Source organism: Oncorhynchus nerka, linkage group LG13 (assembly GCF_034236695.1).
Source record: "Oncorhynchus nerka isolate Pitt River linkage group LG13, Oner_Uvic_2.0, whole genome shotgun sequence".
NCBI classification, from domain to species: domain Eukaryota; kingdom Metazoa; phylum Chordata; class Actinopteri; order Salmoniformes; family Salmonidae; genus Oncorhynchus; species Oncorhynchus nerka.
In genome coordinates this window covers 76,785,622-76,798,373 of record NC_088408.1, presented here as the reverse complement: position 1 = coordinate 76,798,373, position 12,752 = coordinate 76,785,622, and the positions used below count along the sequence as shown (strand labels likewise).

The 12,752-nt window shown below is 47.4% G+C and overlaps 1 protein-coding gene across 1 annotated transcript in view; it reads left to right on the top strand.

Annotated features, from left to right (window-relative positions):
- LOC115140178 (tricarboxylate transport protein B, mitochondrial-like) overlaps positions 1 to 9,404 on the top strand; it is a 28,089-nt gene extending 18,685 nt beyond the window's left edge. Inside the window, exons 3-9 of the mRNA XM_029678357.2 lie at positions 1,831 to 1,930; positions 4,630 to 4,768; positions 6,630 to 6,714; positions 6,965 to 7,069; positions 7,305 to 7,420; positions 7,547 to 7,620; positions 7,767 to 9,404. Of these exons, the coding sequence (XP_029534217.1) occupies positions 1,831 to 1,930; positions 4,630 to 4,768; positions 6,630 to 6,714; positions 6,965 to 7,069; positions 7,305 to 7,420; positions 7,547 to 7,620; positions 7,767 to 7,881 (734 nt within the window). The 3' untranslated portion in view covers positions 7,882 to 9,404. The remainder of the gene's footprint in view (positions 1 to 1,830; positions 1,931 to 4,629; positions 4,769 to 6,629; positions 6,715 to 6,964; positions 7,070 to 7,304; positions 7,421 to 7,546; positions 7,621 to 7,766) is intronic.
- The last annotated feature ends 3,348 nt before the right edge of the window (positions 9,405 to 12,752 follow it).

Genomic DNA, 12,752 nt, shown 5'->3' with positions numbered 1-12,752 from the left:
CATGCCAAATCTTTTCAGTCTCCTGAGGGGGAATAGGTTTTGTCGTGCCCTCTTCACAACTGTCTTGGTGTGCTTGGACCATGTTAGTTTGTTGGTGGTGTGGACACCAAGGAACTTGAAGCTCTCAACCTGCTCCACTGCAGCCCCGTCGATGAGAATGGTCACAGGCTTCATTAGGAAATGTGTTGATGATGTTGTACCCACAATAACAGTACGGACATACCCCAACCAAAAACCCTGGATGAACAGAGATATCTGTGCCACGCTGAGAGCCCGTACTGCAGCATTCTATGTCAGAAGAACAAACCCTGATGTCTCGTATCTGCTTGTGTATAAGGAAGACTCTCGCTGCTCCGGATGACAAGATGCTCTCACTCTCCAAGGCTGACGTAAGGAAAACTCTCGTGAATACTCACAAAGCCGCAGGCCTTGGCCGTGTCCTCAGAGTGTGTGCTGACCAGCTGGCCCTAACACATCTGGACAAGAGGAACACCGATGTGAGAATTCTGTTAATTGACTACAGTTCAGGATTCAACATTATTGTTCCCTTCAAGATCGATACCAAACTTAGAGCCCTGGGTCTGGACACCACCCTCTGCAACTGGATCCTGGACTTCCTGACTGGCAGACCACCGGCTGTGAGGATTGGCAACAACACCTCCTCCGCACTGATTCTTAACACAGGGCCTCCCAGTGGTGTGTCCTCAGCCCTGTTCACCCACAACTGCGTGGCTTTGCAAGACATCAACTCCATCATCAAGTTTACTGACGACACCACGGTTGTAGGTGTAACAGTATAACTTTAATCCGTCCCCTCGCCCCAACCTGGGCTCGAACCTGGGACCCTCTGCACACATCAACAGTCACCCTCGAAGCATCGTTCCCCATCGCTTGCAGAGCAAGAGGAACCACTACTTCAAGGTCTCAGAGCAAGTGACGTCACCGATTGAAATGCTATTAGCGCGCACCACAGCTAACTAGCTAGCCATATGTGTTATTTCATAGTTTTGATGTCTTCACTATTATTCTACAATGTAGAAAATTGTAAAGAATAAATAAAAAAAAACATTGAATGAGTAGGTGTTTCCTAACATTTGACTGGTTCTGTATATATACATTTTTTAAATCCAGTCTGATAAACACTCCAAACAGCCTACCGTACCGTTCGGAGGCGTCACCATGGTCCTAAAGCACATGGTTGTCTCGTTTTGTATCACATTCCAATGATAAAACTGGGGGGAACAAAAATGCAATTTCAGAATGTGGGGGAGGGACATGTCCCCTCCGTCCCTAGTGAATGTTGCGCCCCTGCATACGACTAATAAAACTTGAAACAACCATCCCAACCGTTACCCTAACCCTAACCCTTACCCTAACCCTCAAAAGATACAAGGTCGTCATTGTGTTTACCAAACCAATCAACCTTCATCTCTCTCGCGCGTGCTTTCTCTCTTTCTCTCTCTCTTTCTCTCTGGCCCTCTCAGGATCTAATGATCAAATTACCCATCATCCTCAGGTGCATTAGTGATTCTGGCAGGCTGTCACTGTGCTTGTTTGTATGACTGTAAACAGACACACACACACACACACACACACACACACACACACACACACACACACACACACACACACACACACACACAGTGTCAGTCTGGTTTCTCTTGGCTGGAGCTCTGAGGATCTGAGACCATCTTAATGAGGCCTGCAGACAGATGTCGCTGTCTCATACTAGTTAGTGTGTGTGAATATGAATATGTGATTAATGCTCACTGTGTGTCTATAGCTGGTTGTATGTTAATTTTAGGTTGTGTGTTAATTGTGTGTGTGTAGGTGATTGTGTGAAGCAGACAGTACAGGGTCATGGGGTGAGGGGACTGTATAGAGGACTCAGCTCACTGCTCTACGGATCCATACCCAAATCAGCTGTCAGGTATGTAGAAGGCACCTAACCCTACACAAACACATGCACACTCACTCACATACCCACAATGCACAGCTCAAATGTCACATTGGTCTCTGTAGTGTGGCTTAAGGAACGTCTGAGACCGGGGCATTTATCATCTTTCTCTGTAGTGTGACTTAAGGAACATCTGAGACCGGGGCATTTATCATCTTTCTCTGTAGTGTGACTTAAGGAACATCTGAGACTGGGGCATTTATCATCTTTCTCTGTAGTGTGGCTTAAGGAACATCTGAGACCGGGGCATTTATCATCTTTCTCTGTAGTGTGGCTTAAGGAACGTCTGAGACTGGGGCATTTATCATCTTTCTCTGTAGTGTGGCTTAAGGAACGTCTGAGACCGGGGCATTTATCATCTTTCTCTGTAGTGTGGCTTAAGGAACGTCTGAGACCGGGGCATTTATCATCTTTCTCTGTAGTGTGGCTTAAGGAACGTCTGAGACCGGGGCATTTATCATCTTTCTCTGTAGTGTGGCTTAAGGAACGTCTGAGACCGGGGCATTTATCATCTTTCTCTGTGTCTTAAAGGGCAGAGCCTGTCTGTAGACTGGACAGAGCTGCCACTCAGTGTCTCAGTGGAGATACAGAGAGGAAAACCTGTGTGTGTGTGTGTGTGTGTGTGTGTGTCAAAGGGCAGAGCCTGTCTGTAGACTGGACAGAGCTGCCACTCAGTCTCTCAGTGGAGATACAGAGAGGAAAACCTGTGGATGTGTGTTTGTGTGTGTCAGTCAGATAGAGGAGGGGGACATTAGGCAAACAGGGCATAGAGGTGGACAGGGCAACAAGAGTAGGCCACATCATCTGTCTACACTCTCAGTGACAGTCGTGTGTGTGTAGGGGGGGTATTTTTCATCCTTTTCCCTCTTACCCTCCTTCCCCTACCAATCCATCCTTTTCTCCCCTTTCCTACCATCTCCCCCATCCCATTAGCTGATTGTCTTTATGTACTGTGTGTGTGTGTGTGTGTGTCCTTGTAGTCCAAGTAAGGTGGATGGCAGAGAGTAAGAGAAAGAGAGAGACCAAGAGAGAGGGAGAGAAATAGAAAGAGAGAGGGAGAGAAATAGAAAGAGAGAGACCAAGAGAGAGGGAGAGAAATAGAAAGAGAGAGGGAGAGAAATAGAAAGAGAGAGACCAAGAGAGAGGGAGAGAAATAGAAAGAGAGAGGGAAATGAGAGACACCTGTTTTGAAACTCCTTTTACGGTATAGAGGTATCATTGCCTTCTGTTTGCCAGTCAGAGTGTGTGTGTGTTCCTGCACGGCAGAGAGAGTATGTGAGTCATGAAGCGGCTGTCACTCAAACAAACAAACACGAGTCTTGAATAGAGACAGATAAACATATGCTGAATTTGAAAGAACAAAGAAATATGAGGTAAAAAAAAAAGAGAAAGATAGTGAGAGCAAAAGGAGGGGTCGAGGGAGAAGAGATGAGGAAATAGAACAGCAAAACAAACCCAGAGATAGAGACAGATCATCAATGTCTGAGACAGACATGAAGACATCGCTCAGACCAGACACTCTCGGGTGAGAGGGCAGAGGCACAAGAACTATAGCCTTGTGAAACCAACCTGATCTTGCAGTAGTTGCAGTAGTTCACATTCTGTGAGTGTACTGCTCTAATAGGCTACATGAAAACATACTGTTCATCAACACTAAGTGGCAAAGTGTCTTTCTTCCCCCTCTCCTCCTCCCCCTCTCCTCCTATCTTCCACCATGTTCAGTTTGTCCCTGCTATCACCACAATCCAATTCCTGCTATAAATAACCTTCCCAGTGAAGGACTCTATGGAACAGCATCTCCTAACTGATCACACACACACACACACACACACACACACACACACACACACACACACACTTGCTTCCTGAGGTGAAACGGAACTCTCAGCTCACTTCCATGGTTGCAGTTGCTGGGCATCCGTTGCTTGCTGAGGCATCAGACTTTATTGCTACATTTTTTAACATGGAAGCGCCTTGTGCTGGGTTGTAAAAAAAATTGAGTTCACTAGCAGTTTGTTTCACTTCACCTGGGCATCGAAGGAAGTCATTTGCCTCTTGCCTTGAGGTGTATCTATGTATCCACTTCCATAGGACTGAGGCAAGACTTCTACTGTGATTGCTAAGCAGTTCTTTACTATGGGTTCAGAGATAAAACTGGTGTGAAATTCTGCTCATCGGTAGTTTAACTGATTAAACCCAAAATGGCTTCCTCTAAGGTGTCCAGTGGGGTTAGAACTCTTTGAAGACTTTTCATTGTTTCTGTAGCTCATCCAGAGATATCAGTAACTTTGACCTTCCTCATCTTCACAGTTATACAGTATCAGTTTCTGTGTTTTACTGTCACCAAGGTAACAAGCTCAGCCACTCAGTTGAAGAGGACGCAGGCTAGAGGGAGATTCTAATGAGATTCTAATATGATTCTAAAACATTTTAGATTTAGGTTCTAGTCTGATATTCTTAGAGATAGACTAATGTTAAACTCCTCTTCCTGATATCACTGTACCACACTCAAACCTGAGCAGCAGCTCTGCTTGTTATCGATGACTAACTCAGAAGAACTACATTGATTGAACTGGTCAAACTGACTGGAATGGACTGTATATTAACCTGTTCTCTCTCTCCATCTCTCTTTTTTTTTTCTCTCTCTCCTCTCCTCCCCTCCCCTCCCTCAGGTTTGGTGTGTTTGAGTATCTCAGTAACCATGCCCGTGATGAGGCAGGGAAGTTGAACAGCACCAGGGGTCTGCTATGTGGGCTGGGGGCTGGAGTCATGGAGGCTGTATTCATAGTCTGCCCCATGGAGACTGTCAAGGTGCGTCTGAGACAGAGCATCTATCTACCCCCCTCTCATCTTTCTGTCTCTCTCTCCCCTTCCCCATCGCTCTCCTCCTCTCCTCTTCCTGTCTCTCTCCCCTTCCTCTCCTCTATACCCCTCTCCTCTTCCTATCGCTCTCCTCCTGTCTCTCTCCCCTTCCCCATCGCTCTCCTCCTCTCCTCTTCCTGTCTCTCTCCCCTTCCTCTCCTCTATACCCCTCTCCTCTTCCTATCGCTCTCCTCCTGTCTCTCTCCCCTTCCCCATCGCTCTCCTCCTCTCCTCTTCCTGTCTCTCTCCCCTTCCTCTCCTCTATACCCCTCTCCTCTTCCTATTGCTCTCCTCCTCCTGTCTCTCTCCTCCTCCCTTTCTTTTCCTGTATCTCTTTCTCTCCTCCATGCCCACCTCTCACTCACTAATAATAATTTGGTGGGTGCTTATATTTTTCCTATTTCCCACATGTGAATTGGAGATATGTTTTTTTTTGCATATCCCACTCTCCCTGAGACACCCTCAGAGATTGAGGTCACGGCCAGGGTCACCATATCCCACTCTCCCTGAGACACCCTCAGAGACTGAGGTCACGGCCAGGGTCACTATATCCCACTCTCCCTGAGACACCCTCAGAGACTGAGGTCACGGCCAGGGTCACCATATCCCACTCTCCCTGAGACACCCTCAGAGACTGAGGTCACGGCCAGGGTCACCATATCCCACTCTCCCTGAGACACCCTCAGAGACTGAGGTCACGGCCAGGGTCACCATATCCCACTCTCCCTGAGACACCCTCAGAGACTGAGGTCACGGCCAGGGTCACCATATCCCACTCTCCCTGAGACACCCTCAGAGACTGAGGTCACGGCCAGGGTCACCATATCCCACTCTCCCTGAGACACCCTCAGAGACTGAGGTCACGGCCAGGGTCACCATATCCCACTCTCCCTGAGACACCCTCAGAGACTGAGGTCACGGCCAGGGTCACCATATCCCACTCTCCCTGAGACACCCTCAGAGACTGAGGTCACGGCCAGGGTCACCATATCCCACTCTCCCTGAGACACCCTCAGAGACTGAGGTCACGGCCAGGGTCACCATATCCCACTCTCCTGAGACACCCTCAGAGACTGAGGTCACGGCCAGGGTCACCATATCCCACTCTCCCTGAGACACCCTCAGAGACTGAGGTCACGGCCAGGGTCACCATATCCCACTCTCCCTGAGACACCCTCAGAGACTGAGGTCACGGCCAGGGTCACCATATCCCACTCTCCCTGAGACACCCTCAGAGACTGAGGTCACGGCCAGGGTCACCATATCCCACTCTCCCTGAGACACCCTCAGAGACTGAGGTCACGGCCAGGGTCACCATATCCCACTCTCCCTGAGACACCCTCAGAGATTGAGGTCACGGCCAGGGTCTGGCATTATCAGCGGTGACCCTGGAGAAATTTGGGTTAAGTGCCTTGCTCAAGGGCACATCGACATATTTTCACCTTGTCAGCTTGGGGATATGAACTAGCGACCCATGGTTACTGGCCCAACACTCTAACCGCTAGGCTGTTTTAGATGGAGATGGGTAGAAAGAGCTGATCCCAAATCAGTCTCTAGATTTGTTAACTGTCTAATCCAACAGCTGTGTGAGGGTGAGTTGACCCGATCCTTCAAGGAGTGTACTCTGATATTCTCTGAAGTAAAGCCCAAGGCTGTCTTGTCTGCTCTCAGTGCTCTGAGAAACTGATAATAAAATAATAAGGAACAGTGGGAAAAAGTGATAATGCTATTTTCCTGGAGCAGGCTTGGGATTGTTAATAAAAGTGTGTGTGTGTGTGGCGATCACACTGTCCCTGTGTTCTTTCTCAAGGTTAAGTTCATCCATGACCAGTCTTCAGCCAACCCCAAATACAGAGGCTTCTACCATGGAGTCAGGGAGATCATCAGAACCCAAGGTAAGAAAAGTGTAAGGGGAGGTTACCCATAGACACTGATCATCAGTCACTTTTGCATTTCTCCATGGTAAGGTTAGGGTTTAGGGAGGTTAATCTTTGTCCTACCACCCTAAACTGGAGCGGTGAACAAAGGCCTTACATGTGGATTCACACTGACATCCACTGTTTAAAGAGGGTAATTGCATATGCTGCTACTACATCCAGTGATGCTAAGTGCTGCTAAGTGCTGTTGTCTGATTTTGTCCCCAAGGTATTAGGGGGACCTACCAAGGCCTGACAGCCACCGTTCTGAAGCAGGGCTCCAACCAAGCCATCCGATTCTATGTCATGACCTCCCTCAGGAACTGGTACAAAGGTATGAGACTTCAAAGTTGTGTGGCAGATGATATCCTGTTCCCTATATAGGGCTTTGGTCAAAAGCACCCTAAGCCATCATCATCAGGAAGCTTGAGTACAGGTCTACACCACACAGAAAATGCTGACCTCTAGTGGTCAATTGGAAAAAGGTACTCTCTTTGACAAGCGTCAAAAGAGAGTATGTCACTTGGGTGAGTGTTAAACAGCATTCTGTCTGTGTCTCCTTTTCCCAGGGGATAACCCCAGTAAGGCTATTAACCCCGTGGTGACGGGAACGTTTGGAGCCATTGCAGGAGCAGCCAGTGTGTTCGGGAACACCCCACTGGATGTCATCAAGACCAGGATGCAGGTACAGCATAGGGTAGCATCTACAGGCACTTGTTTAGATCTGAAAGGATTGAATGTGTTCAAAAATATATGTTTGACTTAACTCTACCTCTGTCTAAGGGAATAACCCTGTTTTTTTCTTTCTAAGGGTCTGGAGGCTCATAAGTATAAGAGTACACTGGACTGTGCCGTCAAGATCATGAGACACGAGGGTGTACGAGCGTAAGTGCACCACTATACTCTTCTATACAATCAAACTTTATTCATGACACCCTTCAGGAGCATAAGGATTCTCGAGGTTCTACTCCAGAGATCATGTGTTCTATATGCAATTCTATGTTCTACTCTCCTTGTTCTATGTTCTCTAGGTTTTATAAGGGGACGGTTCCTCGGCTGGGCCGTGTGTGTCTGGATGTGGCCATCGTCTTCATCATCTATGAGGAGGTGGTCAAGGTTCTCAACACGGTCTGGAAGACGGAGTGAGGGAGTGCAGCTGGAGGCTCTGACCTCTCTGGGCCAGACAGGACCGGACAAATGAGCCTACTACCACTCTGTAGTGGGTGCCCTGTCATTCTGAGTTAAAGCATAGTGGTTCTGCCTTGGCCTGAGGGTCTAGCTACAGTTACAGTAACAGCTACATGAGTTTAAACTTATACCCCCCAATGAAAAAGGTTTTCCTTTTGATCATTTATGACCAAGCCTTTAATGCAATTATTTTAAGTGTGATACGACATATTTTTTATAATACTTATGATTAGAATAATAAATGTTTAATTGCAGAGTTTGTTTTACTCTGTTCCAGATGCCAAGCCCTCCAGTAGCAAGCTGCCAAATTGTGACAAACCTAATTATTGTTACAGTTCTACTGTAACACAACTCACCCTTTTGGGCTGGCTAACAGCGTTTTCCTCAAGTGAGAAGTATGCATAGAGTAATATATTCTGACCAAGAGAATAGAAAAAAATGTAAATAATATACTGATTCATAATATATTGATCAGAGTCTTTATCGATGTATTTATTGAACGTTGAATGTTGACTAATGCGTCTTTGTGTTTGAGACCGTTGCTGTTATACTGTGCAGTGTTATGTACTAAATAGTAAGCCAATGCGCTACAGTGTTAACATTAAAGTACTGCAGGGATTGGGTGGGTGCAAGAGGTCGCATTGGGTTCATTACAGCTCATTCCGACTCAACCATAACCCAGATTCCTACCACAGATGTTTGTGTTCCAGATAGATCAGCCACGTTCTGAGATGGAACCCTGGGGGAACATTCTCATTCCATCCACACACATTCCAATCATTTCAGAGGCCTTTGTTGTCAATCGTTTTAAAATTCTAAATCATTGACATTCTGTTATATTTGGTGCCATTTTGGGGGTTGTTTTAGTATTTTAAATTGTTTCTTTATTGTTGCCTTGCAGATGTGCCTATTCATTTACGAAAACAACTATTTTGAAACCATTATAATGTATTATATATTTTTTAATCCATCATCTCATCTAGGTTTTCAGGGTCTTGATTGCACAGTGTAATAATGTGAGAACAGTCTGAGTCTGCACAAATGTCTGCCCTAACAACAAGAAAACATTGCTTTATTTTGCATCAGTGGAATAGTAAATTAAATGCATTGTTATTGAGCTTTTAGCGCCCAATGCCTTTGAATTTGTGTTGTCAGTAACGGTAGATTGACTGTTTTGACTCTTGCTTTTGCCTACAGTAAGTGCTGCATAACATATGTACTGTAAGGTGCGGAAGGCCTCAGTCCTCTCCTCAGCATATGCTGTTTAAGGACTGGATTCAATCCGTATCCCAGAAGAGACGCGTTAAAATGTAAAGGTCATTTCCAATTGAGCCGTCATATGCAGAGTTTACCGTAACAATTGCCTTTCAATTTCAATCAAGCTATAATGCAGATCTTCTGTGATACTTCTGCGATACGGATTGAAACCAACCAGATTCCATAATATCACAATCAAAATTAAATGGATATCATTTCAAATACCTAGAGGAATTTGCTGTGTTTCTTACCTCATTATAACCTCTAAAGCTAAGGTGGCATCACACTAAGGACCAAAACACAACCGCTTTGCCATTGCATGACTTTATTTGAATTAGAGTTTTTCACTAAGACATTTTAGAAAAGTACTAGCTTGTGTGTGTGTGTGCACTCCTCCATCCTACTCCCCTTTGATGAGGTCAGGAAATCTATCTGGAAATCTGAAAGTGAAAGAAACAGTTTTATAGTTACAGCATCATTACATTTACATTTAAGTCATTTAGCAGACGCTCTTATCCAGAGCGACTTACAAATTGGTGCATTCACCTTATGACATCCAGTGGAACAGTAGTGCATCTAAATCTTTTAAGGGGGAGGGGGGGTGAGAGGGATTACTTTATCCTATCCTAGGTATTCCTTAAAGAGGTGGGGTTTCAGGTGTCTCCGGAAGGTGGTGATTGACTCCGCTGTCCTGGCGTCGTGAGGGAGTTTGTTCCACCATTGGGGGGCCAGAGCAGCGAACAGTTTTGACTGGGCTGAGCGGGAACTGTACTTCCTCAGTGGTAGGGAGGCGAGCAGGCCAGAGGTGGATGAACGCAGTGCCCTTGTTTGGGTGTAGGGCCTGATCAGAGCCTGGAGGTACTGAGGTGCCATTCCCCTCACAGCTCCGTAGGCAAGCACCATGGTCTTGTAGCGGATGCGAGCTTCAACTGGAAGCCAGTGGAGGGAGCGGAGGAGCGGGGTGACGTGAGAGAACTTGGGAAGGTTGAACACCAGACGGGCTGCGGCGTTCTGGATGAGTTGTAGGGGTTTAATGGCACAGGCAGGGAGCCCAGCCAACAGCGAGTTGCAGTAATCCAGACGGGAGATGACAAGTGCCTGGATTAGGACCTGTGCCGCTTCCTGTGTGAGGCAGGGTCGTACTCTGCGGATGTTGTAGAGCATGAACCTACAGGAACGGGCCACCGCCTTGATGTTAGTTGAGAACGACAGGGTGTTGTCCAGGATCACGCCAAGGTTCTTAGCGCTCTGGGAGGAGGACACAATGGAGTTGTCAACCGTGATGGCGAGATCATGGAACGGGCAGTCCTTCCCGGGAGGAAGAGCAGCTCCGTCTTGCCGAGGTTCAGCTTGAGGTGGTGATCCGTCATCCACACTGATATGTCTGCCAGACATGCAGAGATGCGATTCGCCACCTGGTCATCAGAAGGGGAAAGGAGAAGATTAATTGTGTGTCGTCTGCATAGCAATGATAGGAGAGACCATGTGAGGTTATGACAGAGCCAAGTGACTTGGTGTATAGCGAGAATAGGAGAGGGCCTAGAACAGAGCCCTGGGGGACACCAGTGGTGAGAGCACGTGGTGTGGAGACGGATTCTCGCCACGCCACCTGGTAGGAGCGACCTGTCAGGTAGGACGCAATCCAAGCGTGGGCCGCGCCGGAGATGCCCAACTCGGAGAGGGTGGAGAGGAGGATCTGATGGTTCACAGTATCGAAGGCAGCCGATAGGTCTAGAAGGATGAGAGCAGAGGAGAGAGTTAGCTTTAGCAGTGCGGAGCGCCTCCGTGATACAGAGAAGAGCAGTCTCAGTTGAATGACTAGTCTTGAAACCTGACTGATTTGGATCAAGAAGGTCATTCTGAGAGAGATAGCGGGAGAGCTGGCCAAGGACGGCACGTTCAAGAGTTTTGGAGAGAAAAGAAAGAAGGGATACTGGTCTGTAGTTGTTGACATCGGAGGGATCGAGTGTAGGTTTTTTCAGAAGGGGTGCAACTCTCGCTCTCTTGAAGACGGAAGGGACGTAGCCAGCGGTCAGGGATGAGTTGATGAGCGAGGTGAGGTAAGGGAGAAGGTCTCCGGAAATGGTCTGGAGAAGAGAGGAGGGGATAGGGTCAAGCGGGCAGGTTGTTGTGCGGCCGGCCGTCACAAGACGCGAGATTTCATCTGGAGAGAGAGGGAGAAAGAGGTCAGAGCACAGGGTAGGGCAGTGTGAGCAGAACCAGCGGTGTCGTTTGACTTAGCAAACGAGGATCGGATGTCGTCGACCTTCTTTTCAAAATGGTTGACGAAGTCATCTGCAGAGAGGGAGGAGGGGGAGGGGGAGGAGGATTCAGGAGGGAGGAGAAGGTTGCAAAGAGCTTCCTAGGGTTAGAGGCAGATGCTTGGAATTTAGAGTGGTAGAAAGTGGCTTTAGCAGCAGAGAGAGAAGAGGAAAATGTAGAGAGGAGGGAGTGAAAGGATGTCAGGTCCGCAGGGAGGCGAGTTTTCCTCCATTTCCGCTCGGCTGCCCGGAGCCCTGTTCTGTGAGCTCGCAATGAGTCGTCGAGCCACGGAGCGGGAGGGGAGGACCGAGTCGGCCTGGAGGATAGGGGACATAGAGAGTCAAAGGATGCAGAAAGGGAGGAGAGGAGGGTTGAGGTGGCAGAATCAGGAGATAGGTTGGAGAAGGTTTGAGCAGAGGGAAGAGATGATAGGATGGAAGAGGAGAGAGTAGCGGGGGAGAGAGAGCGAAGGTTGGGACGGCGCGATACCATCCGAGTAGGGGCAGTGTGGGAAGTGTTGGATGAGAGCGAGAGGGAAAAGGATACAAGGTAGTGGTCGGAGACTTGGAGGGGAGTTGCAACGAGGTTAGTGGAAGAACAGCATCTAGTAAAGATGAGGTCGAGCGTATTTCCTGCCTTGTGAGTAGGGGGGGAAGGTGAGAGGGTGAGGTCAAAAGAGGAGAGGAGTGGAAAGAAGGAGGCAGAGAGGAATGAGTCAAAGGTAGACGTGGGGAGGTTAAAGTCGCCCAGAACTGTGAGAGGTGAGCCGTCCTCAGGAAAGGAGCTTATCAAGGCATCAAGCTCATTGATGAACTCTCCGAGGGAACCTGGAGGGCGATAAATGATAAGGATGTTAAGCTTGATGTGGTTTCTGCATTCAGACAAGACCATGCTACCATTCATTCGCAACTGAATAGTGGCTCTGGCTATGAATACAAGCTAATGTTAGTTAGTGAATGACATCTGCTTTGGCCATATACAGTTGAAGTCAGAAGTTTACAATCACCTTAGCCAAATACATTTAAACTCAGTTTTCACCATTTCTGACATTTAATCCTAGTAAAAATTCCCTCTTAGGATCACCACTTTATTTTAAGAATGTGAAATGTCAGAATAATAGTGGGGAATGATTTATTTAAGGGTTTATGTCTTTCATCACATTCCCAGTGGATCAGAAGTTTACATACACTCAATTTGTATTTGGTATTATTGCCTTTAAATTGTTTAACTTGAGTCAAACGTTTCGGGTAGCCTTCCACAAGCTTCCCACAATAAGTTGGGTGAATTTTAGCCCATTCCTCCTGACAGAG